This window comes from Orbilia oligospora (assembly GCF_000225545.1).
Source record: "Orbilia oligospora ATCC 24927 unplaced genomic scaffold scaffold00215, whole genome shotgun sequence".
Taxonomy (NCBI): Eukaryota; Fungi; Ascomycota; class Orbiliomycetes; order Orbiliales; family Orbiliaceae; genus Orbilia; species Orbilia oligospora.
In genome coordinates, this window is record NW_011645772.1 from 965,747 (window position 1) to 992,529 (window position 26,783).

General features: G+C 47.1%; 5 protein-coding genes across 5 annotated transcripts; 2 read left to right on the plus strand and 3 right to left on the minus strand.

Annotated features, from left to right (window-relative positions):
* Positions 1-1,571: 1,571 nt before the first annotated feature.
* Positions 1,572-2,653, minus strand: AOL_s00215g302 (uncharacterized protein; the record flags this gene model as incomplete). Its single annotated transcript, XM_011129504.1, has 2 exons — positions 1,572-2,004; positions 2,226-2,653. 2 exons carry the CDS (start codon positions 2,651-2,653, stop codon positions 1,572-1,574), a joined length of 861 nt encoding a protein of 286 aa, XP_011127806.1.
* Positions 2,654-3,508: 855 nt separating this feature from the next.
* On the minus strand, positions 3,509-10,479 carry AOL_s00215g303 (uncharacterized protein; the record flags this gene model as incomplete). The annotated part of the gene is made up of 4 exons (XM_011129505.1): positions 3,509-5,716; positions 5,777-9,479; positions 9,557-10,085; positions 10,188-10,479. 4 exons carry the CDS (start codon positions 10,477-10,479, stop codon positions 3,509-3,511), a joined length of 6,732 nt encoding a protein of 2,243 aa, XP_011127807.1.
* A 3,333-nt stretch (positions 10,480-13,812) lies between these two features.
* AOL_s00215g304 (uncharacterized protein) lies at positions 13,813-17,094 on the plus strand (the record flags this gene model as incomplete). The annotated part of the gene is made up of 9 exons (XM_011129506.1): positions 13,813-13,897; positions 14,011-14,054; positions 14,149-14,356; positions 14,424-14,568; positions 14,652-14,661; positions 14,722-15,190; positions 15,329-15,418; positions 15,489-15,916; positions 16,624-17,094. 9 exons carry the CDS (start codon positions 13,813-13,815, stop codon positions 17,092-17,094), a joined length of 1,950 nt encoding a protein of 649 aa, XP_011127808.1.
* Positions 17,095-18,550: 1,456 nt separating this feature from the next.
* On the minus strand, positions 18,551-19,751 carry AOL_s00215g305 (uncharacterized protein; the record flags this gene model as incomplete). Its single annotated transcript, XM_011129507.1, has 2 exons — positions 18,551-18,995; positions 19,069-19,751. The coding sequence occupies 2 exons, from the start codon at positions 19,749-19,751 to the stop codon at positions 18,551-18,553; spliced, it is 1,128 nt and encodes a 375-aa protein (XP_011127809.1).
* Positions 19,752-25,422: 5,671 nt separating this feature from the next.
* AOL_s00215g306 (uncharacterized protein) lies at positions 25,423-26,769 on the plus strand (the record flags this gene model as incomplete). Its single annotated transcript, XM_011129508.1, has 1 exon — positions 25,423-26,769. The coding sequence occupies one exon, from the start codon at positions 25,423-25,425 to the stop codon at positions 26,767-26,769; it is 1,347 nt and encodes a 448-aa protein (XP_011127810.1).
* Between the last annotated feature and the right edge of the window lie 14 nt (positions 26,770-26,783).

The following is a 26,783-nucleotide window of genomic DNA, read 5'->3' on the forward strand; positions in this document are numbered from 1 at the left end:
GACCTGATCCTGCCTAAAATCGAGGATTTTTTGCCCTTTATCCGGGTGACTTCGCATTTTAGGACTAGTAAACTGACAGGAACCTCGCCGGCACATAAACCTATTCCATACCATTGTTTCTCCTCCCCCATTTTAATGACAAGAGTGGTATATATTGATACTTGAATATAATATAGGGTCTCCTGACTCGACACTGATAGAGTTATAGAAGTGCATGAACGCTGTATTAAACTCCGCGGGGTATACCTTATACGTGCAAAGTAAGTACATATTCTTGTGGGTCTCGACGTCGACCGTACGTAGTATACCATATTTGTGACCCCCTGCATAATACAAATGACAATTGCTCGGACATTTTTCACCTGGAAATGCTTCTCCAGGAACGCATATATATCCCCACTGGTGTATGACCCACCAATGCATCAATCTTCTTTTCTTTCCGATTTGCGGTTTTTGATTTGTTTGATACAGCCTTGGAAGATTCAGGAAGAACGCCTGCCATCCGTGCGCCGACAATCTATCCTTTCTATCTTTTCCAGATACACTCCGTACCGAGCACGCCACAATCTTGGAGCCCTAACCATTTCGACCGAAGAAGTTCATGTGCGAAAGTGCCAATCCGGTTTTTATCAATAGTCGTCAAATATTAACATCAAGAGGAGGATTAATAAGGATTACCAACACGGCACCTGCAGCACATCTGTGCCGCCGCTGGAAGTTTTTGACGGAAGCTGCAGCTTCGATTACCGGCATAGAACCTTCTCAAACTTTTTTATCTCCATACATTAAAAATTTAAATCACAAGGTACCTTAAGGTCTAGAAAATGTCACCACCATCTTTTGGTGAATTGGCCTCGCGCACATTAAAACATGCTAACAAAAGAACCCCACTCTTCGAAATTCTTGGGGGTTCCCCGTCTTCGATCGTCTTGCATTTAAAACGTTCGAGTTTACCCGGAAGCACTTTTATATAACAATTTACCCAACATATTTATCCTCGTGAGTGCATCAACAAACGTTTCTGTACCATCTAAAATACCCAATCCATTGGATAGGAACTCCGGAATGGTAGTAATATGTTCGTGCACGGACCAGCCACGTACCCCTCTCGTACCCAAATATCTTCCATGATACGAACGCTGGAACGAGAGACCTGAGCGAATGATCTACGCCATGGATGTTTTAATGTTTTCCTCTCGTGTCCTGGTAAACTTGTGCCTCGAGCATACAGCCTACAGGAACGCCAAATGCATGCATACATCTGCTAGCTGCAAGCGCACAGATCCCACTACATTTCAGCAGCTAGCCATCGCGATGCTTAAAAAATAATTATATTAGATGAGTATCCCAAGACTTCTTGGTTATACATTAACAAAAGTCAATTATTACGACGAACATCTGAGTAACAAAACGAAAGGAATATATACCCGACAGGTACAAACTCGTAGTTCACATCAAGCGCCACGAAACCGTATTCAGGACAGAATCAGCCTGATCGGAATTTCTTCCAGCCAATACAATGGAGTAATCATGGCCTTCTATGCATCTGAAAGAAGCCGAAATCAACAGAATCAATACATCATACCCCCAACTCCACCCTCTTCAACTCTTTGATTTCCATCTCCTTCCTCCTTCTTAGTGCCCCCACCACGACCAAACTTATATATCAAAAACCCGATGATCGCCAAAACCGGAAATCCGACTCCCACTGCTATACCGATGATCGCACCGTTTGACATCCCTCCTGAACTTGTCCCTCCTTGATCTCCTGCCGAACCACTTGTTTCAGCTGGGCTGTTATTCCTGTCCGTGCCTCTTGTAGAAGTGCCAGCTGATGATGCTGATAACCGAAGTAAAGTGTCAGTCATGACAATCACAATCGCAGATGCCAATGCTCGGTTATAAACCGTCGTTGATATTCCAGATTCGATTGAATCCCAGTTACATATTAGCCCATCGGACATGTAGAATCCGGATTCTCTCCATCCGCTGCTTGGGTTTGGACTATCGTATGGCCAGAATGTTTGAGTATTGTCAGTCAATGAACCTTTAGAATTCTTTAAACCAGCTTATCCTCTTTTTTCTCTTTTTTCTATGTGCATGACCATCTATGCATCAATGCAAAAACTTCTCTCACAAATAAATTGCAAGAAACGCCATCTTACATCATGTATACCAATTTTATAAGGTACTGAGAAGGGGTGAAGTAATATATGTTAACTCACGTCGGACAGCAGAACGCCACACTATCCTTCGTCCTATCCACAGAAAAAGCACCCACCGCCGTATCAAGATCCGTCGGCCGGGGCGTATACCCCATAGGACATTCAGTTGCATAATAGAACCCATCCGTGGAATATCCACCTGGACAACACGACTTCTGGCGTTCAGCATCACATCCTTGAAACCGAGTTCCAACAGCAGCAGCATTCCCTCCTCCTCCTAACGAAAAACACTCGGTAGGTAAAGGAGCCCTCGTTAACGTTCCAAGTGCTGATAAAGTTCGACTTGTTGTCCCAAGAGCTACGGTGAGCCTGTCATCAGTCGCATTTTCTGACAGTTGTGCATAGGTAGGTTTCCATGTTGCTGAAAGTGATAGAAAAAAAGTGAGGGCGGAATATATCGATAGACTTCGAATGATTGTTATTGCCATCTTAACAAAGAATACAGAACATGTATTTATCTCTATAACGTCCCAAACTCATCAAGAACCAAAAGTAAATCCCTCTCGAATCCATAGGATGAACTAAGACCTCAAAACCCCCTATAATTGTGAACGTTTTATATTCCACAGGCTTTTGTCAGCCGCATGCCAAATACCTTGTGGCGGGGGCGGCATGATCGCGTTGCCAATGCTTCTCCGCAGCGACAGCATCATGCAGAGTGAAGTGAGTTCCTCTTGGCGCGCTCGTCTTGCCCCAGATTTTGCACCAGATTTAACTGCTGGTTGAGTTGGGTTACCATGAATATTTGGATATTCAAGTGGCTTCGCGGTTGACGAGATCCGCGGTACGAAAGCTTACTGACTTGGCTTGCAACCCTTGAAATAAACCTGGTCAGGCACGCACACTACAAATGGAGCTTATAAAAATAATTTTTGAATACATGTTATTTATTGAGTGTCGAGCCCATATTGATATAGACCTCGACCTATACCACTAGGCACTTCATAAGGACAGAAAAGGAGAACGTTTTAAAATTTTGTGTGAGAGGCAGTAGAAGGGGAGGGGGGAAACATCAAAAAAAAAAAAAAGAAGAAGAAGAAGAAGAGATGAGTATCACACTGCAGAGCTAATAAAGACGTTCGACTCCGTGCCATGAATGTCGATTCATGATGACCAAATAACCCCATTCGTAAGCATGACTTTGAAAAGGAGAATGCAAAAACGGTAAATGAGACAATTCATAGACGGCAAAGAAACAATAGGAATACAATGGAGGTAAACTGTGGACACTCATGGTCCCTATTTACAATGGAAAACGGGCTGTGACGGCATACAAATTATTCTTAGCGGTTTCCTCTCTCATGGCTATCCATCTGCCTCGGTCGGGCGGAGTATTCGTAGAATCCACTAGGTTGCATCAATGACGGTGGCGGGCCTTGTTCGCCAGGCCGACTAGGATGGTACTGCTGAGGCGGAGGTGGGTAGCCACCAGGTTGTTGTGTTTGAATATGATGTGGATGTTGTTGATGCATTGTCCTATCTGGGTGGATTCTCTCAATCGGTTCCCGATGAATCGGGGGCGGTGCCTGTGACGAAGGAGGGGGAGGATAGGCACTTTGATAGTTCGGTGGTGAGAACTGATGTTGACGAGAAGAAGGGTATTGACTAAAGTGATCGCGCGGATCACGATCCCTAGGATCTACTCCAGGGTCCCGTTGTGGTGGAGCGTGGTGCCGGGAAGGGTGATCGTGATACGAGGAAACAGGTGGGCCAGGGGGGACTTGAGAATGAGGTGGAGGTTGTTGAGGTGGATAATTCGGATGCGAAGTCGATCGGGGTGGAGGTGTGCGCGTTTGAGCCGGTGGGTAGGTTTTCTGAAACATGGTACCAGATACCGGGCCCTGTGAAAGAGGGACTGAAGATGGGGCCCTCTGTGAGTGAAAGAGGGGTTCAGATGGGGTTGGCGAGTGTCTACCAAAGTGAGGGACAGCTGCTGAAAGGCTGGGTGAGTTATAGTGAGAAACGGGCTCCGGCTGAGGCCGTTGAGGGGCCGGGGGGTCTCGAGCTGGGTACGACGAGGATGAAGCACTGGTTCCAAACCAAGTCTCGTTTGTGGATCTGGCTGGGGGACGCGATGGTTCTTCTGGCCCGTTAAGGATCGAAGCGAGACTGAACACAGACTTGGATGGAGCGGTTGGCGGAGCAGCTGCCGGGGGTGGTTGCTGTGATTGCTGCGGCTGCTGGGGTGGTGCTGGAGCGCTAGGTGGGGTTTGTTGGGCTGGGGGGTATGGCGGCCTAGATGAAGAAGCTGTTCGAAGGTGCTGCTGTTGGCCTTGTGAAGGGATCGCTGGTGGAGTACTGTGATTTCCAGAATCGTGTCTCCGGTGGGTTGTTTGCTGGGTCTGTTGTTGCACATGCATGACATGTGGCTGGCCTTGTACTTGTTCAATAGGCATCCTTGGGGGTGATCGCTCATCCTTATAAGTCGGCCCCAAAACCATTTTAGACATTGTATCAGGCGCAGCCCGCGGTGCAGCCTGGGTCGAGACCTGGGGTGAATGATGTCGCTGGATCGGGGGAGATCTTGGCCGTTTCTCTTCTTGGAATGCATGCTGGACTGGGTGTCGCTCAAGGCCAGGCATAGGAACAAGCTTTTCACCACTGATTCGCTTCTCTCTCGGCTCCTGTTTCACGAGATCTTGGAGATGAGCGGGTTGGGTTCTGTACTGATCTTGGGGGCGAGAATCTCGAGGATCGTTTCGAGGGTCCCGAGGGTCGAATCTTGGGGCGCCTGGCTGTTCTTGGATAGAGATCTGGGTTGGATGGGCTTGGGTATGAAGAGCTTGAACTGCTTGAGGCTGCCGGGCAGGTTGTTGCTGTGCTATCTTATTAGACTGAGCGGCTTGCTCCTGACGCGCCAAGTGTTCTTGCTGCTGCTGTAACATAACCCGAGGATCCTGAATTCCCTGTCGTTGCCTTCTTTCATATTCAAGATCAATTGTTCTTTGATGACTAGCTTGGGAGCCGGGAAACTGCCGAGATGGCACATCATCCATGTCAGTAATCTGTATTGCTTGGGCAGGCGTTTTCCCAGAGGGCTCTATCGGGCCTCGTGGTGGGATGACCGGTCTATAATCCTCAATACCGGTACCGCTCTGAACGAATGGGACAGGTGGCCGTGGGGAGGGGCGAGTTTCTTTGAAGGTCCCGGGTTTAGGCCCGGGTTTTGACTGTATCTGAGCAGGGATCCTAGCTTCTGGCCCTACTGCGACTGTCCTATTCGGCGTAAAGATAGTACCCTGTGGCGGGAGCCTTTGAGGTTGCTTCCTGGCGCTTGGGTCGATCATTTCGGTATCTGAATCAACAGCTTGGGCTTGTGCGGCGCGATTGGCTTGCGAGTTCGAATTGTCATATCTCCTCTTAGAAGAAGGAAGGATTGGAGGGGGAGGGGCAGGAACAGCTTCTCCCGTGGCGATCTTACGATTTGCCTCTTCAGCAATCCTCTGGTAGTCCTTACCCTGCTCACAACCCCTCTGGTAATTATTTCTCACCTAAATTATTGTTAACGACTCTCGCTGTACTTATAAAGATACGGGTATTATAAAACTAACCATGGTAGTGGTCTTGGTGCCCAGGTGCTCCGCAATTGCCTCAAAATTGGTACCAAAAGAGGCTAGCAACTGCGGGAAATCCTGTGTTTCAGGGACAGACCAGTAACTCGAAGTTACAGGCGCGATTAGAACCCCATCTTCATCGACCTGGGCCGCTTTTCTTCCGCGACCCCCAGGAGCTCCAGGTCTTCTTCCGGGAGCAAGAGGCCGTGAAGGCACGATTTCCGGTTGAGGAATGCCCGATGCCGGTATCGCCATTCGGTTATGAGGATCAAGATAGGGTTGTGTAACAAATGGTTGTTGGAGTCGGCCAATGTCGTCTTCTAACTTCGTTCCAGGTTCTTGTTTCAATGGAGGAGCTGGTTGAATTAACTCCTGATTAAACCCGCGAACATTAGAAAGCCCCGTGAGAGTGCCGGGAGCGGCAGCGCTCATGTTGGCCAGGGCACCAGCAGCGGTCAGTTCCTGCGGCATCTGAAGCAGATCTCCCTTATTTTTGATCGTTTTTTCAGCCTTTTCATTGGCAGGTGTTGCATTTGGTGTCCTTCCTCGAGACGCGCTCTTCTCCTTTTTCTCCTTTTCCGCTTTCTGACCCCCCCGGCGTTTCCCGGTAGGCTTCTCGGCGGGGGTCGGCGTAGAAACATCTTCAACGTTAATTGACGGCTTTCCACCTGCCTGACGTTTCCCGCTCGGACCAGGGGTCAAGTTATCATCATTGTCTCCAAACACAGGAGCAGCAGCTCTCCGCGGTCTACCCTGTGTCGGTACATCCTCAGAATCCACATCTTCGTCCTCTAATGGGGTACCACGCCTCGCCTCGGACAGCGTAGTAGCTGCAGATGCTCTGGCTCTCGTTGTACGAGCGTTGGTGATAGCGATAGTGCGGCCCGGCTTACGACGTCTGGTCGTCTTCGCTGGCCTGACGAGTTCCTTATAAGCTGTCTGCTGCTTGGTCTGATAGTAATGGAGAATGCAAGCCTTGTAATCGCGGCCTTCAATACCGAGAGCGATTTTACCCCACTGTTTCGGAAACTGTGCGAACCTCTCTTTAAAGATTTTCTGCTCTTCTTCCGTCCAGTTGTCAGCCGGGCGTTCGAATTTGAAGATACCCTTGACAGCCGATTTGTCAGTTACGATGTTGTTCGTGTCGACGTAGAGGAGTCTAGCTTTCTCGTCGGGATCGAGGATCATATCTGGAACCACAGCCTCGCGGGAGTCATCATATTTCTCCTTTGCTTCAGCTTCGGCTTTCTCGGCTTCCTCTTTCTCAGACAACTTCATTATCCTTTCGATTTCATATTCAGAGCTAACAAAATCACTACTGACGCCACGTCCACTTCTACGACCGAGACTTGCAGTTCCCGATACCTCCAAATTTACCGCCGGCGGCACGGCTTCTGCGGGTACTGTGTCAATAGGTTCGGAGTCTGATTTCTTGTTTCGCTTCTCCTCGGAATCCAGCTTTTCACAATCCTGCTTCCAACCGGGCAAATGGTCCCGATACTCCTGCCTCAATTTCATTGTCTTCTCCTCAATATTTGCCTTCCTTTCCAAAATGTGCTTGGCAAGAATATCCTCGACCTTTGAATGTTGGCTTATATTAGCATTCCAGAATTCATATTCGACGGGTTCCCGTTGCCGGCCCGGGATGAAATAGGGTAGCGATGATGTATCGAAAGTTTCTTTGGCCGAAGCGCTCGATTCCTCCTTAACGTCCGTGACCATCGCATCTTCATCTTCCTTAACGATTGGGGAGAGGTCATGCAACATCTTTGGAGTTGACGGCTGCTCCGGTTCCGGTGAACTATCCATCGGTCCTGGTAGCCTTGGCTTATCTTCCATCGACTGAGCGGCGAATTCTGCGGCCAGAGAAGGAGACAAACTATCCTGCTTAGGGATATCCTGAGTCGAAGCATCATTTTCTGTGTTTGCTTTGGGCGCCTCCGTCTCGATATCTTGCTCTCGAACAGTCCTTACCACCGTTTCAGCTTCTCGAATGTCCATTTGTTCTAATTCAACCTGTTTGCTCTGCTTTCGTGTGTCGAGTACATTGAGTTGAGATTCAATTGCCCCTATACGCTGATCAATTTCCTCGATTCTCTTCGTAACATCAGACGAGGTGAGTGCATCGTCGTCCTCGTTCAGAGTTTCAGCCTTGACATCGTCATTTGACGGCTTGGCCTCGACAGGGCTCTCTTGTTTGACACTTGGTTCCGGAAGTGGCGTCGATACTGGTTCAGATTGGGGTGCATCTTCCATCACGATGTCCTGGGATTCCACAAGCCTTGTAGGCCCTTCAATGGCCGATACTCCAGCGCTTTCCTGTCCCTTTTCAGAGTTCTGATTCCCAACGCTATCAACACTAGGGGCTCTCCCAGCTCTTAGCTCTGCATTAGTCAACTTTGGAGAGGTGAAAGCTTGGCCTGGCCGACCAAAATGTCCTGCTGGCCCGGATGGTGCAAAATTTCGGCTCGATGGCCCACCAGCCATGGCCCCACGACCCGAATTCCAGAGGCCTGGGCGTCGCTCCTCTTCTTCACGCTTAATAGAGTAAGGTGCCGGTCCAGCTCCTCTGCCAAATGACCCTGGGGCCATCATGTTACCTCTACGAGGACCCCAGAACGGACCTCCACCACCGCGACCAGATTGGTTGTTAAACTGTGCTCGAGGGCCTGTAGGAACCGAGGGGGGTAATATTTGGGATGGTTGAGAGGGCGATGTCGGAGCAAAATGAGCAGGCTGAACGGGGACAGACTTCGCAGATTCTGTAGAGGGCGATAGGATAGTTGGAGGAATCTTCGCAGTCGGTGAGGCGGATAGTGAAGGTTGATCACGCATGGCATTGTCGGAAGCTGTGGAAGGCCGCTTGTCCTGCGGCACAGTTTTAGGTTCAGTTGGTTCTTTCACTGGTGGCGCCTCTTTGACAAATGTTTCTTTTGGAACATCCTTCTTGGTTTCTGCAGCATCTGCGACGTTATGAAGCGCAGGAACCCCTGAAACCCGGTCAAACCTATATTCCAAGGAAGACGATTCTTTCCGGAAATCGTTCGTATTTTCCATTTCGGTCTCTCGGTGGTCTCCTTCGAACGATCTCTCGTCGCCACTATTCACCACCTCACCCTCCTCGACCGGACTAGGTTCATCAATAGGTGGTTTGTCATCTATCGTTTTCTCGTGCGGCTCTTCCTTAATCAAAGTCCCAGAGTCGTCTTTGTCGCCGTCTTTCTTGTCCTTATCCCACCTAGGACCTGTTGGAGGTATCCTCGGACCTGTTGGTATCGTTCTAAGCGAGCTGTTGGATAAAGCACGGGGACCTAGCGGGATATCTCTAAATGATGGAACACTTGGAGGTGCAGGAGCAGAGAGGATTGGAACGGAGGGTGTTGGTCGAGTTAAATTCCGCTGAAACGTGCTCGGTGTGTGCGGTGGGTGAGGCGTTTGTGGCGTTGCACTTTGAATGGGTTGATTATTGTCGGACTTGAAAGGTGTATCAGATAAGGTTCTCTCATTATTACGATCTGAAAGTGGTGGAGGCGAATTAGTCGAAGGGGATGGATTTGAGGTATAGCGAGAAGAAACAGTATGTGGAGGTGAATGGGTCGTCTGATGTTGACCGGACGGCGAGGGCGACCTAGTGTGAGTGGAACGTTTTCTCTCAGGAGGGTCATTTGGTCGAGGACCAGCTGTCCGACGTTTCTTATACCTAAAAAGACGAATCGAAATTTTAGCAATCAACAAAGGCCAAACACAATACCCAAGCACCGATAAGTTTGGACCTACTCGGCAGCCTCTCGCTCCCGTTGCTCCCTAGCGAGTTTATTCGGATCGTCAACTGGTGATACGATTGGCAGGCCTTGGCTGCTAACGCTTTGGCGATGATGGAACTCTCGGGTATTATTAGTATATTGTTCCCGTGGCTCCGGTCGATATGACGAGGAATAAGAGTAATCGCGCTCCCTTGTATCACGTGGATGACCCTCTCGCTGAAAATGACGGTCCTCCCTCGCAGTCCTAGCGAAATAATCTTCTCGGTTGTCCCTGTTATCACGAAAATCCTCCCGGGAATACCTCTCAATCCGATCGTTCCATCCTCTTCTCTCCGGAGGGCTTCTTGATCTCCGAGGAGGCGATGTTCTACGAGGATACGGCCCACCCATAGGCCCGCCAATCGATTGTCGTCGTTCTATACCAACCCCCGGAGGCCCTTCCCTCATTCGCGGTGGAATTGTACGATTACGAGTATAATCATCATATTCGCGTGGTGGACGTTCCCGGAAAGCATTATAGCTGTCATTCACTGGGCTCATTCCTACGAATGATACTAAATCAGCATAAAGAACCCCAATGAATTTTGTTACGTATCTAAATGGTATATTGAGATACGACCAGTAAATGAAACACTGTCACGTACCACTACCTGCGCTCAGAGGTCCCACGGTTGTCCTAGACCTCGGTCCCAGAGGAGGAGGAGACCGCCCTCGAGGGCCAGGAGGTGCCCTTGCCCCATAGCTATTGTTCCCGGCGCCGCCAGCCGGCGGGCCTCCCTGATGTGTAAGATAAGCACGTGGCCCCTTAGGCGGCTCCCTTGAAAAGTCGGGTGTTCTTGGCCTCTTGTGAGGTGATATCGACCGGGAAGCCGAAGGAGGTTGGTTTCGGTTCGACGGTGGACCTTGATGAGGAGGCGGGGATTGCTGAGAAGACATCTAATTATTTCCCAGTCGTGAAGGGAGGTGTGTGTAGAATTCGCGACGGCTCTCTCGAGTCGCCGATTTGATGGAGGTTTCGTTGAAGAGAATGTCAAAAATCTCGGTTAAACGCCTCGGCTGCACCGTGTCCTGTTGGTTCTCGAGAAATCGCCGGCCCATGCGGTTTCGAAATAGAGTCCCGTGGTGCTGCCGGTGACGGGATGTCGGAAGACGGAAAATGGAAGGATGGTGATGTTCGTGATATGGGTGATGATGATAATGATAATGATAAGATGATGATAGAAGCGGTGATGAAGAAAGTCGTAGTTTTTCGAGGTTGATGTTTTGTTGTTTGAATTCGCCAGGCCAGGTAATACAGGGCAGACTGGGCTGGGCTGGGCTGTCTGTCACTCTCAAAGTGGCAATGCCAATAAAACCAATGCAAAACTCAAGCCAAACCAAAAAGTCAAAAAGGGTGGCAGGACAGGATCCAAATAGTCAATTCACCAAAACCGAGGCTCTGAACACCGCTCCTTGCCGTAGGAAAATGTAATAAAATACAAGTAAGATAGAAAGATAGCTGATAGAAATTATGATCTCGAGATTCTTGTTCGATCGATAGAGGATCCGGATAAGGCTGGCGGGGGTTGAAGTGGCGGAAAGGGAGCCTCCAGGAGGTTGATGGAAGATGCAGAATTCGAATGGAAGGTGAAAAGGTAAGATGTCGAAGTTCTGGAAAAAGCCCCATCATGAAAAGGCTAAAACAGGCCAGGCACCGTTTAGGGACGCCCAGAATCTTCAAATGAGAAATTAGCCAATCACTGATAGCCAGGCTAGCTCAGGCCATGTTCCCTCGCTTGAAACATGCACACCCTCGCCGCCATGGCCTGTTCAGGACAGGCCAGGGTTTGTCGCTGCACTGTGCTGCGCTGGTACATATCAGGATATCAAAAGATATCAAAAGCCGTCAAAGGAAGACCTTAGAGAACTTTCGAGATGCATTCATACATCTGTGATCGAGCGCTCCAGCTTGGAGACCTTCCATGGAGGATGTTCTGGGACCATCTCATAGTGATGAAAGATGAATCCCTTTTTTCTTCTCTTCCCCCTATGCGACGCCACGTGCGAATGCATCTTTGATGTAGCTACAATTGAGGGGCATTCCGGACAAGTCTAGAAACCTGAGGGTGAGATGGTGGGTGTTAGCATGGCCCGATATTAATAGCTCCTCGTGCAATATATACTTACATAGTACATCCGGGGTTAGACCAGGATCAAATTTATACTTAGATTATACATTGGATCTGATATCCAATTGCTAGATTCAGCAAGCCAAACAGGTAAGCACTTACCTACCAGGGTCTACCATTGTTGGTGACAGGTATATTGGAGCCGGCTCATGGTGTCAGAAAAAAAAAAGTTTGCCATGTTGGATGGAATGGGAAAGGAGAGGAAGGAACTCCTTCCAGCTGCTAGAGGAAGATTCCATATTGAGAAGAGCAGTCTCACGCAATACTCAACACGGATTGTCATGTCCCCGCATCATCAGAGCTTCAGAAGGTGATAGTAAGAAGCTAGCTGGTTGGCTAGCTGGTGACGACGCTTCATACGAGGCGAGGCGAAGAGGCGTGCGGGCAGAGGGCGGGTCGGGCAATACCAAGACATGGGCGATGTCGGTCGTAATCTTGACGAAGCATTACTTCAATATGACTCGTGATGTTCGGTCGGAGACTTTGGAAGTTCTCATTACCCCTTCTTTACCTAAAATATTGCCCTTTGAGCCTATAATATTCGCGTCCAACGGTCTAAATATGAACATCACGAAGGAGCGCTTCAAACCTCTCAGCCATCCCCGGCTTGCCCTTCCGTCTTCTCCCGACCGATGCATATGTATGTATGTATGGTATGTCAGTAAGTATGGATGGAATCCACCACAGCGCTCTGATACCTAAGTATACTATTCATGCATCACCATATCATCCTATCCAAAGCTCGCGCCATCGATCAAGAGGAGCAACTAACTACATACAACCAACTACTTCAGTAGCTACTACATATACACAAGTACTTAGGTATATGTCAGGAATTTATGTTCTTTTTGTTGAGGTCTAAGCCAGGTCATACAGGCAGCGGCATTAGCCAATTCATTAGCAAATCGCACGACGGCTGAGAGATCTGAAGAGCCAGAACTGGAGCTAGAACCAGAACTGGAGCCAGAGTTGGAGGGCCGCTGAATATCATCCTTGGGCATGCGGACGCCTGAATTCCCAAAATCGTGGAGAATCCTGGCTCGATTGGGTGTCAAAGTAAAGTTTCTTAAGCTTCTGGCCCAACTTTCGGGCGACTCCCGTACCTGCAGCCCCAGGTAGTTAGATTCGGTATTCTAAATGTTCAAACGTTCCAGGCCGCTTGTCGAGCTCTCAGCCAGCCCAGCTGCACGGTGGTGGTGATATGCTTCGATTCACAGCATGCCTCACCCTCGTAAAAATATGCAAGGCCGACCAATGGCCATGCCATCGTGGTACGCGATAGGGACTCTCTTCTTCCTATCACCGGCCCTTCCGATTTTTTCTCGGCCCATCTCCTTACCCTGTATGCTGGGCAGATAAGGAAAGAAAGAAAGAAAATATTTCCCTAAACGAACCGGAACCGCTGGTTGGAACAAACCAGAGAGAGACATGGGCACAGTTACAATGGGGTAATTGATACCTCCCGGTTATCAATGGAACGTCGAATCCAACAAACACCCTTCCTGGAACGGACAAAGTATGGCGACAGAGTTTTATAGATTTTCCGCCAGGAAAAAAAAATGTCTGAGTGCTAAAGCTCTAAAAAACAAAAATTAATTCGACCCGTGATATTGATTTTTGCTAAGGCGATTTCGGACATTCTCTAGAACGCCTCTCTTGTCACCCCAGATAACTCATTTTTCGATATCCTTGAGGCATGAGCTCACCAGTCAGCACAAATTGTTAGCTACCTAGGCCTAGGTAGTCAGTATCTATCTTTATTTGATTATATAAGGCCTCGAGCTCATCCTTCTCTCAAATCTTCTCTTTAGTATGATATTCTCATATACATTCCAAAAAAACCAAGGACCATGCTAGTGTCGAAAGAGCAATTGAATTGTAATTTGTATCGGTTCTTATCAGTAATTCGGTACAAGCACTTTGTTCGCAACATCATCTCTTAAATCCAACAACTATCACCCATTCAAATTCACCTATTCATTCAAAAATCCTTGTCCTCACCGACAAAGCTCCAACCCCTTTAACATATATATAGATATATTAATATATATAAAATACATATCACAATACTTTGTGAAAGAAACATAAAGTATCGTCCAAAATGGTTACTGCGAAAATGCGTCGGGAGAGCTTCATCGAGTATGAAGAAGCAGTTGCCGAATCTAGAGTCCTCATTATCATGACTGGTAAGTCTCCCGTGCCCGTGTTCATGATAAGATAGGTTCCAATATCATGATTTCATCTATGCCAGCGAGATCGAAAGAAACCAGGTCCTAATAATTCGTTGTCTTATCGCCAGGGGGTACTATATGCATGCGTAGAAGCCCGGACGGCTACATACCCGTACGTGCACACCCGATCCCGTTATCAAGGTCCCTCAACCAAGATAACATCTTCAAAAAAATAGTGTCGATTCTAATCAGTTTGAACCATATAGGCGGAAGGTTTCCTAGACTCATGCTTGGCCATCCGGCCATCATTTAATGATAATTCTCCGATGAAGGAGTTAGTCGCTCGAACAGATACAGGCGAAGAAAAGGTCTTAAAATCTTTGAGGACCCCGTTGACAAGCTACCGTAAAAAAATCAGATACTGCGTGCTTGAATTCAATCCATTGTTAGATAGCAGCAGTATAAATGCCAAAGGTTTGTGTAGTTGCCCTGTCAAATCTAAAGATGTCTCGAGAAAATATCGCTGACGCTTTAGGTATAGGCTGGAAGAAGATTGCATTTACTATATATAACAACTATAAGGAGTTCGACGCATTCATCGTCCTCCACGGCACCGACTCTCTGGCCTACACAAGCTCGGCACTGAGCTTTATGTTGCAGAATCTCGGCAAGCCGGTCATCTTAACGTAGGTCACACAAACTCCCACCCATGGTCACACAAATAATTATGGAAACTCAGATGCTAATCTCAGCTTGGATTCATATACAGTGGATCCCAGGTATGAAAACCAACATAAATTCTATGGCAGTGGGTGTAATAAATTTAACATATCATATAGACACCTATGACAGAGCTCCAAAACGATGCCACAGACAATCTACTTGGCTCTCTTCTCATTGCAGGCCATTTCATGATACCCGAAGTCTGTCTCTTCTTCAACCATGAATTGTATCGTGGGAATCGTGCCACGAAAGTCAATGCTACAGCATTTGCCGCCTTTCAATCCCCAAATTTTCCACCTCTTGCAACTGTTGGGATTAATACAACAGCCCGATGGGACCTCATAACTCGTCCCAATGTAATCGAGAAATTCCGAGTCGAAGAGAATCTCGATGCACAGGTTGCATGCTTACGGATATTCCCAGGAATTCTACCGGAAATGGTAGAAGGCGTGCTGAATCTGAAGAACCTGAAGGGACTGGTCTTGGAAACCTTCGGTGCAGGGAATCTGCCCGAAGATGAAAGATTGTTACAAGTCCTAGGCGAGGCATGCAGACGAGGAATTATCATCGTCAATGTTACACAGTGTAAGTTTCACCCGGCCTTCCCTATGACCAAGATAAGCATTTCCATGTTTTATCTGTTGTCATATCCGATATGTAAATTATCGGAGAAACCACTTATCGATCGGGGTTCTAAAGCTAATAACTGGGGTATTTTCGTAGGCCTAACTGGCACTGTCAGTCCATTATATGCCCCAGGGACGGCATTAGGTCGAGCAGGCGTCGTATTCGGACACGATCTAACATCCGAAGGTATGTTTTCTTCGCCAGTATCCATCTTCCGATCCCTCCCCCATATACTAATATATTTACGTATTACCAGCCGCCCTAACAAAGCTCATATGGCTTTTGGGTAAAAACCTCACGGACACCCAAATCCGTTTCCAGATGTCACACTCCCTCCGTGGCGAACTCACCGAACAATCCCAAACACTCTTCGAACATCCTGGCTTAACTCCAAAAATGGAATCTATCTCTCGTCTGGGATACGCAATTCGAGACGGCGACCTGGACGAAATCGAGAGGGTATTGGTCGCCCAGGAAGGATGGTTACTCAACGAGGTTGACTATGCAGGGAGAACACCGTTGGTAAGCGACGTCCAGTTTTCCCTAGAATCTTCACCGTGTGATTCTACTTCTGTGTCGATGGCATCGTCGAGGGACTGCAGTTGTGACCGTGCTTCAGTATCTGCAACTTGTGATCGAAAGTGCGTAGATATGGTTGTGCCCTTCAGCAATAGAGAGGATGTTGTAAGTGTATCGGGTGTGAAGCAACCGACACCGCAGTTTTTGCCACTTACAGCACCGAATTCCTATCGATGAGATGGATAGGATAGAAAACGTGAAGTAAAAGGTGTGTATGAAAGTGAGTGTGTCCTCATGCATGTGTGAGTGCGTATCACGGGATCGTCATTTCTGGAGTCTCTGTCGCAATACTTCCCCCAATCTACCCCAATCCCTAAAAGAAAGAAAGCAAATGCTCTTAGTTTCCTATCTTATCTCTTTAGCGACCTGCCATTTTTTTTTGTTACATTCATGCATTTATGGCGTGGGATCTTTGAATTGAATTTCCTTCATTCTATTCTTGGTTGGATCCTCTTTTTTGGTTTATTCGATACTTCATTTCTTCCTTTTCTTAAAAGTCAATTATTGTTTCCTTTATTCCAGAGACGATTCCAGAAAGAGACTATGATCTCGTGGACACATTTACTTATCATGCATGGGCGTTTTGCTGTTACCCATTGCCCCCCATACCATACCCACTTCAGGGTCTATGACTGGCTCAAGTGTGAAAATAATATGTATGCGTGACCTCTCTATGTATGAAGCTGAAACTGCAGTCCCCAGTCGTAACCGTAGCCACGTCCCAAGAAGTAGTTTCCCTTTATCTAAAAAAGCCCACCCGAAGCTTTCTCATACCATCCTAAGCTGACGTGATCCCGCTAAAACCCCTTCAGCACCATGCCGCAATCCAATCGAACAGTCAAGTGCTACGACACCTCCTCTCACGCGGCGCCTCAGTCCACATCCGCAACCGCGAAAACCACACCCCACTATACCTGGCCGCGGACGCGGGGTACCCCGAGAATGTAAAACTCCTACGTGAGGCTGGTGCACATTTACATCCGGATGAAGTAGAGCTTGCAGAAATGCTTAAACGGAAAGCTATCAGGAGCTCGACATCTAGTATGTCCAGCTCCCCGGTTGGGGATAGTTCTGCGAATAGTATTAATATTGCGACTCCGGCTTCTACGGACAACAGTAGTGTGGCAGCGGCGACCGCGGCCGCGGTTACGTTGATGGTGCCAGATGGGCATCAGAAACATGCAGGAGGCGGTGGAGCGGGTGGATCTACGATTCACAATGCATCGCTTGGGAACGGGATTGATAATGAGGCAGTAGAATGTTGGAGTTTGGCGGGTGTGTGAATGAGGCGGGATTGGGGGGTGAAAGATCAAGGACCTAGGTATCCTTCCTATGATCTTGCTGGTTCAGAAACATGCGGTTTGAACATTGTATCATATGCGTGAAGATGTATAATAGCCAACATACCAACCCCCCAAAAAAAGCTTCGATATATGGCCGGTTCGCATACACCCGAAGAACACAACTGTTGGAAGGGGATAGTAACGGGTAAGCTACTGGGCAAATAGGAAACCGAGCTACCACTCCTCATGGGCGGTTCTATTGGGTAACAGTGAGCCCTTTCGGAGAGTTTTCCGTGTCGGCAAGAGTCCTTTTGCATTTGGTCCCGTGAATGAAAAATTCCGGCTATACAGGACAGTGGTTCTCGATTTTGTGTATGTAATCGCCTCTGGGTCCTAGGAGAATCGAAAAAGGACAAGTGAATCGAGCCAATCTTAGCAGCAGCCCATGTCACACACGTTCGAGACCGGTATAGCTAAGCTAGGGTAATTCGATAAGCTGGCGGCATGTAAGACCCAAGAGATCCCCAGGAAGGCTTCCATAGTCTTCGACCTTTCTTAACCTACACGGCTTGGCACCATAACGAATAGGACCTGGTAGAGCTCTAGGTCTAGCAGTCATAAACGAAAATTTTTTTTTGGCCTGCGTGGGTGGGTTTAAGCTCTGACGGTCCCTTTTTCATCACATAAATCTTAGGTAAAAAGAAACAAGGTTTGGTGGTTTTTTTTCTGCTACTATAGCATAACCCCATATCTATATCACGACTGCACGTCCTCATGGGATGACGTTTAACGAAAGCGGACTGGCTCATGATGGGGACGCAAAAAAAAGAGCTTATTTCGGGAATCAATTAGGGTATACGATGGCGAATGTATCATTGATTCCTCGGAAATACTTTCAGATTGGTAGTACAATGGATGGTATCTGGCCACGTAGTAATTTGTTTTTTGCTTCCTTGCCCTCTCTCCCACGTTATACGTACAAGAATAATAACAGCCGAAAAGTAAAAGAGGAGAGTGAACGCCAAAAACCGCTTGAAAGATATCAACCTTAGCACAGAGCATGCAGTGGGAAAAGAACTTTTGGTTGGTGATTTTTTTAGGGTGTGGAGTTTAGTTGCGTAAAACTTTCCCAAATCAAACTCATACAGAAAGGGAAAACGTTGAGGATTAGCCCGAAATATCGGTGGTCACTCGAGTTGCGTGAAGAACTTTTTTTGGTGGTTTATATTGCAATTCAGAAACAAAAAAAAAAAAAGGTGAAGAGGGGGATTGGTGGAGAAGCTGGGATATCCGGTGGTCCTTGAATTGCGCCTGAAAATGTGGTTTTGAACGATGCTTGGATATCGTGATTGATTTCCCGCAGCAAGAAATAAAAAAGAAGATGGTCCGTAAAAATGTCGTCATAATATGTAGTCAAAGAAATTTTGATGCCCCGGTACGCCAATAGAAGTAGCAATCAATGTTTCTGGTCACCAATGTAGCTGTAGATCGCTGTGTCCTCGTCTCCGACAACGGTATTCTCGGGACTGCCAGCCATTTCTTCTTCGTCGAACTCCTCGTCACCATCCATTATGTCCTCATCTTCCTCATCCCCGTACATCCATGTTCTGCCATTATGTGCTTCTTCAATAGGGAAAACCTCCCGTGCGTATTCTTCAAGTCCGCGCCATCCGCGCCATATCTTTCTTGCGGGACCTGGTGCGGTCATACCTGGAGGGAAGTAATCCGCTCTATGGGTCCCAAACAATTCCGCAATGGCAAGGACTTGTGTCATATAGCCATCAGGGAGTTTTGCTTTGATCTCAAGCCCCGCCTTCTTATAGGTAAACGGTCGATTTAACGCCTTTGTAAACACCGCCGCTATCTCTCTAGGGTTAAGGTACTCAAAAGCCAGTGGGATTCTAGGATATATATTAGTTAAAAATAATTACTGGAACATACGGGAGTCCAGAGAGTATTTTTTTGATTACATACCTAGCTCCATTCCACTTCTGGGGGCCATCCTTGAGGATTTGGATGACGGCTGGGCCGGTATCGTGTTCTGCGTCTAGGAATGGCATCTTGTAGTCTTCGTCGAATGGCGCAGTCCAAACGAATCCGCCGCCATCCTTCTCGTCCGCGAGTTGCAGCTCCCATAAGGGCAAATGATGAAAGGTAGAAAAATTATTATTGTAGATTCCGGCATAGACGAAGGTTGTAGGCATATCCTTCAGGAGCTCTGACCGGATGTATTCCTCAACCTGATGTTTCGTAGCCCAGTATGGAAGATGCGGAAGATGATTCCCCCAACATTTCTTGTGATCCGTCAAGCTTGAATAGATGTAATGCTTAATCCCGGCCTCTTTCGCCGCTTTCGCCAGAGACATGCCGATGGCTACCTCGTCACCCCAAAACGTCGTATTGATAAAGGCGACATCTGCTCCCTTGAACAAGTTGTTCACGATATTCGGGTCACTCAATGACCCTTCAACTAGTTCAACGTTTTGCAGCGATGCTAGCTCCTGTGCGAGCGCTACTTTGGGTCCTTTGGTCGCCGATCTTAACTGTGCCCGAACTCTATATCCGATAGCAGAAGCTACTCTGATAACACTAGACGTCTGACGGCCTGTCGAATTGATCACAACTAATGTGCCTCTAGAGCCTGGAATTGCAGTCATTGTATATGATTAATTAGAGGTATGACGAGCCCGAAAGCTGTTGTGAATGGGATTAAATTGGGAAGAATATCGATAAAGATAAACGTTGGAGTTCGTGTTGTTGGTTTGATAGCCAGCCAAGAATCCGGGGAAGTATCGGCGAGGGAGAAAGAAAGAGAAAGAAAGAAAAAAGAAACTTTCTTAGGGAAAAATCGAATTGATGTGAATGATATATATATAAACTTTGGGACTGGGACTGGGACTGGGACCGGTCGACCAGAGCAAAGCCCGCAACTTCGAAGCGGAGGTCGGGTATATGGATGTCTTCAACTGGGGAAAACGAAGGCGTATACGGTAATTTATATATAAAAGAGCCGCGGAACTAAACGCTAAGGATCTCTGTGCAGGAATGAGGACAGGCTAGAGGGCGAACCGGTGAGATGTATCGTATTTAAGAGATACCAGTGAAAAGACTCCGAAGGTCCCGTATCGAAAGCTAATCCGTTATAAACCTTTTAAGTCTAGAACTCAGTGCTCAGAGAGGCACTAAGGAATGTGACCTTATCTATCAATCGCAGTCGTCATTTCACACAAGAATTTTTATTTTCTCTCTCTGGCCGAATTTTTTCCCTATAATTTTTTTTTTTTCTTTCGTGTCGCCTAAAGCGTGCCCGCAGTTTAACACTGGGTTAGCTTTGGCTCGTTGATTGAATTGATATGGGGAAACAAATGGAGTAGACACTAGCAACGGACCCACATGTTGGGTAAGTGCATCTGCAGGCCCTGTAATCGATGGAGGAGTTCGTTGTTGCTTTTTGCCGTAAGGTTAGTCGACCCTGGTTCCGGAGCCTTGTTCCTTATATGTGTGCTCGATCCTGGTGATAGGGAAATGAATGATGTTTTTTTTTTTTTTTTTTTTCTCCTCTTCCTTGACTGCAACTGCCATACAAATACACATCTGAGGATAAGGATCCCAACTGCAGTTCTGTGAGGTTAACAGGGAACCTCCCAAGGTTTATACGGGGTAACCAAAGTATACGAATAGGAAACGGGAAAATAAAAAAAGAAAAGAAAAGAAAAGAAAGAATAGTATATAAGTAAGGAAGTAAGTATACTACGTGATTTTATGTAGATCAGATATAGATAACAAGGCTTGTAATCTCCGTTCTGATAGGATTGAACGTCCAGATAGAAAAATACGTAAACGATTATACTGGCTTGCATGATGATGCCTTTAGGAGAACACCGTCCTGCTTGTTTTTTCCTCCCTCTTTCGCAGCTGCCCAGACTCAAGGGAGAGGGGCATGCGCAGAGAATTGGTTCTCAACCACCACCACCACTCCCATCACAGCAGCTTGGTTTGGCACTATCCCGTATCGACTTTCTATCGGACTCTTGTCAATTAAAGAAGAAATCGACCAGCTAGCAGCTAGCAGCTAGGTTGGGCTTGGGGCGAATAAATCGCCTGATTCGACCGAAATGGTGTGATAACTTTTACCCTATCTGATGGCGTGAGAGCTCAAAGATAAGGTACCGGACGATATCCACCAGTCAATTCACCGGTGCATCCATCCATCTATCGGCAGGCAGGCGAACCCGGAGGCATGCGTTATCTGGAGAGATGGGGGATGGCTGTTGGTGGCAGCTAAAAAAGACCTCATGACCAGGACGACTCGGACAGTGCTTGCATCCGGGAGTGGCTCCGACAAGCTCGATTGTTCGATCCAATTCGACCACGACGACGAGACCGACCGAACTAGGAGTTCCGACAAGTAGCTATCACACCGGTCCCCCAGACTGTGGCTTTCTTTTTGGGGTGAGGTTTATATCCACTTAATTACTTGATTAAGTACTTCTTACAGGTGCTGTATCGATCTGGTGTGTTTGCACAGTTTGTGTATTTGACTCCCAATGCATTAAAGGACCTGAGCTTTCGTGCCCACCTCTCCTCGCGCTGCTGGACTATGGGGCTCCTTTTTTTTTTTTTTTTTTCCCCTTCGATATGGCCTACATAGCTAGCAGCTATTATCTAAATGATGCTAGACTTTTATTGAATGACGAAAAGAAAAAAGGCTGAATGGGATTTTACGTAAATGGGGTCGTCTAGATCCTGACTTGGCAGCTCTTAATCGAGATAGGACGCCTTTCTCAACCTACAGAAGTATAGCTCCTGCTCCTGACTCTGATGCCCAATTATTTGGTCAGGTGTCACGAAACTCCTACTCTATGCATGTATGTAAATACGTTGTCGATGCTGCTTCAGCTGGCCTAGGACTACTCCGATATCCACCCGCCTGGTCTATCCCACACGTGGCTCACTAATGAAAGCTTAAGAGGCCAAATCACACAATCGTGATAGACGATGTTTTAATACATGTACAGCCCATATATCAACCGAGAGATAGCGGTTCCATGCGAAATTTAGATTATAAAGTTCTCAATAAGATATGAAGAAAGTTATACATGGTCCCGTGTTAACTTTTCCTCTTTGTTTTCTGCTGGAAGTCCTTTTTTTTTTTTTTTTTTTCGCAATTCGTTATCGAATTCGCTATCGATCGGACGAATAACAAATCACTCAAGTGAAGAGGCACGTACGGAGTACTCGGGCTCGGTATGACCCTCCCGAGGCTGTTATCAGTGCTTCTTATTCAAATTCTGTCTACGAATCCTTTCGCCAGCCTGACCCCCGTGATAGAGCGTAAGATGAGATTGCAGCAACCTAGGTACCTATGTTAGTTCGGAGCTAGCCCACACACTAGAAGCCTAAAAGAGGTGGCGCTGTACGTATCCGAGACCGAACTTCCTGCTTTATGCATTACCCCAGATTTTCCAAAGGGACCAAGAGATGAAGGCAAATCTGTTTATGGAAAGAAATAGCCCACCCTCTTAGGCTTTTTGCCAGAGATCCCCAACGTTGGATCCCCTACTAACCTTGTTTTGACTACTCTCCAGCTTTTGGTTCCGCGGAAATTCTAGACGGCGAGTTAATATTTGTGTTTGTTTTATCTCATCATGATGACACAAAAAGTAGATATCGATTACAACAGGCGAGGGCATGAAGACGAATTCGGTAGATTCTCGAAATACTGTATTCATACATGACTAATTAAACCTGTGTCGACGCAATACCCAAAAAATCCGCAATTCATTTGTATCTTTGCACCATCTTGCCACGAGATGAGTTATCGCATATGCCGGTTGGAAACTAAGATCATGAATCTGACGCACCCCAGAGTGTATGTAACTCCTACATGCAGTTGGCTTTATCTGTCTTGCTAGGGACATTATGCGTAGCCGAGTCAAAAAGCGATAAGCAGGTATTCGCGACTATTTCAAACAAGTTTTAGTGTCCTTGCAAGGACACAGTAACATTACGATAACCAAAAAAATAGAACGGGCTTAGGATGCGAGATATCAGATTGGTCTGCTTGGGCGAGTCGACCAGTTGGCGGTGAGAGTGGCTGCATGACACGAGTGATATATCAAAATTCGAAACGTTCGACAAAAAATGCTTTCCCCACCAATAAAGGGGTCGAATACGGGGTAGACTAATTGGCTAGCTCCATGGTTAAATGCATAGGAAGTCGGGCACGAATGATCATGAGAATGTGGTGATGCTATGTCAATTGTGAAGCTTGTCAAATCATCTCTCACGAGACGTCACTAAGCTAGCTAGATCTAGAACAAGTAACCTTAAATCCCTGTATACATTCCGGTAGACGCAATAACACCTAGCCAGCAGACGGAGAACTCCAGTCTTCTAATCCGTCAAATAGTGCCGAGGTCTGATAATTTTGATATAAATCTATATCGCCGAAAAGAGCTATGTAGTATACTAGTATGTAATAGATTGTACCACGTAGGATATTGTGAACCGAAATTTCGACCCGAACCGAGGCGCGCCAACTCAAGATATTAAGTACTCCAAGCTCGGAAAACTATCGAAACTATCGAAACAAAAACTTCCACAAGGGCAACCGGTTATATCTATTACGGGAGGAAGTCCAAATTTCGGCGTTATTGTGGCAGGTATCGATCCTTTATTCAATTGATCACGATGTTAGCCTTCGATAGTGTTGCTTGTGAATAGCCGCTGAGTTCTTGCAGAATCTTGCTTACCACAGGCATCCTTGATTGACAGGCAGGGGATTGCTATCCCGAACCACACCAAAAGAAAAATTTGTGCGTCCAACAGAGAGGCCCTCATTGCGGAGATTGGTCTTAAATTTAGATCGTTTTCGTTGTCTACGGCGGTAGAACGGAACGGAGATTTTGAGTATAAGAGGAGTCAACGATTGATGGTGTTATCGATGATGGTCTTGCAATCAAGGAGGCTTGTAATCAAGGAGGGGCTAATGCAAAGGGGTCAAATGGTACTAGTAGTATAAGGTATTATAGCGGACGACCGGAGTGCCCAAGCCCGCTCATAAAAATTTGCATCACGAAAAGGCTCTCAACTCGAGGTCACGGGAAGGAAGAAATTAAATTCATTCAAATTTATAGTCAGCTATACCATGGCCATTTCCCGTACGAGAGTCGGTCCATTTTCGAATAATCTTTTCCTTGTAAACTTCCGTCATTGTTTACATTTCCAAACGGCCGGAGTTGGGCAATAGGATTTCTTTCCACAGTAATGTGTCCGTATATCACGGATTGTATTAAGTTGATCCTCGTGAATTTGACCAACAGATGCAATTGGATGCAATGGCGGGATTTTCGCCCCGCATTTGTCGAGGCAAGATCTCTAGCTCGGGTGCCAAACGTGAACGGGATCGGGTCGTTGGCTAAGGCTGGGTTTTCCTGGCCAGCTGCCAATAAACTTCTGCATACGTCTGGCCAGCTAGGAACCTTGAACAACCGAGACCAGGAGAATTTGACATGGTGATCATAACGTCCGTCAATACTACTAGGGAGAAGGGGTTGGCTGCAAAACAAAGACACCTTCAAGAAGTCGATTTCTACAAAATAGGAAAGTGTCTCCTTGGCTAACAAATCAAGCTTACTGTCGCATTACAGTCGGTCCACATTAGTTTTATATTCCAAAAGGCCTACGCAACCAGAATTCCATAAAACGAGGTCTTCAGGGTAGCTTACGACACCAGAAAGTACCATTGTCGTCCTTTCCCACAAGAGCTGACTAAATTTGGTGACTTTTTGTCTGGGCACCAGGCACTTGGTCTCCTCTGACGCGTCACCGCCCTGCCAAAAGCGCACAAAACCATTGCCATATGGGCAACCTAGCGCCTCTGCGGCTCAAGCCTAAACTTAACCGTGAAACATTCAATGAAATTATTCACGACGATAGTCTTGAAAATTGCGTTTTGATTTCCTTGTAGCGTGCCGATTCCGAGGATTTCATCATGTTTTAAGAGGGGGCGGGGCTGCCTTCTTTTGAAGCATTCCCAAGAAGCATTTCCATTTTCATCATTGTCGATTATCTTCACTATCGAGCTTAACCCGACCGTCGTGTTGCGAAGTTGCCTAGCCATAGATTCGATCCTAACGCTAAGATTCCCCAATGCCCTTTTGGCACAATTGAAACGGGGTACCCTTTTAATTTGCCAATATTGCAATAATTCCGATTCCGTTCTGGTTATACAATCGAGGGCGCTTTAGGATCTTACTGCATTGCGTCTGTGCGAAGACAGTATAACATTGAGTCTCCAGGACCGATCGAGCTAAAGCGGTCAGGATGCTACAAGTCCTCTTACCGTCAACTTTAGCGACTCGACCAGACAGCAGCGAGAGTAATACTAGATCGGGGCTCCCCGTGCTTCAATCCTGTGCCCAAGCCTCGAATATATTTACCCTTCCGTCATCTCTCAGCGGGAAAGAAGGGATATTTCCGATTAACGTCAACCTCAAAATGGCATTGCCAATCCTTAAAACCGGAACAAAAGTTCTGAAGGATTCGGGGTTGGGAGTGGGGAGCTCAAGTTCAGCAGCGGCGAAGGGGAAACAGCCAGTATCGAAACTAGTGATTCCGGATCCACGGAAAGAGAAATTTTTGGTGGGGTTTCGAGGCTTCGATGCTTCAGTTGGATTGCCGGATTCCCCTACAGAGAGTATATTGTCCGAGACCGATGGATTCCCAATTACCCCCCCATTAAAGGGATTCAGATCAGACAGCCTACCCTCAGGAGAAATCCCAGGGTTACCCAGATCAATATCCGAATTACAACTTGGCCAAATTTCTACAACAAACGACAGCTCTTATGTAGCGGATGGCTTTCGCCCAGGGGAGGCAACTGTTCGAAATCCGCCATCCTACGACGCTATATACGGTGCATTGGGTCATCAAAATGCAGTTTCAAGTCCGAGTTTACCCTTGAGCTCAACAAACGAGGCGGGGCCGCTTCCTACCAAACATCTACATACTGTGCCCTCAGTATCGCTATTCAGAACATCCTCCATTCCATCCTCGCCATCGGCGACAGCATTAACAGTCTCGAGTCCAACTTCTTCTACATCTACATCAACGCCTACATCCACACCTTCAGGTCCCCTGATATACGCCCGGTTCCCAGAAACGGCGAATCAAAACCCTCGCAGAATTTCCCTTCCGACACGGGCACCTTCTACGCCAGGCCTTACACACCCCACTCGTGAGGTCATGCGCCTCCAAACCCGGTCTCTCTTTTCTCAATTCTATAAATCCTTCCAGTTTACTTGTAATGATACGGAAAAGTGTCTTATGTACGGTTACTCGGACGCGGCGACTATGAAGGTTCCATGGAATATTCCAATTGAGCGTGCACTCCGCCAGCTCTGGAAGCAGGTTGTGGAGTATGATACGGCATGTGGGAAAGTGAAACCAGACGGGCAGGGGAAGAGAGAGCTAGCTACGTACCATGCAGTAGCTATGGGGTTGATATCAAGCGATCTCCCTAGTGAGAGGTTGTGTACTATTTGGGATAGGAGTTTGTCGTTTGCTACACCAGCGAGGCGGGAATGCGTTTCAGGGTGGCTAAGTTTCACTGAGTTTGTGGCTATTGTTTGGATGGTGGGGATGGCTGCGACTGATCCATCATTCCGATAGCGGTTTTGCGGTGG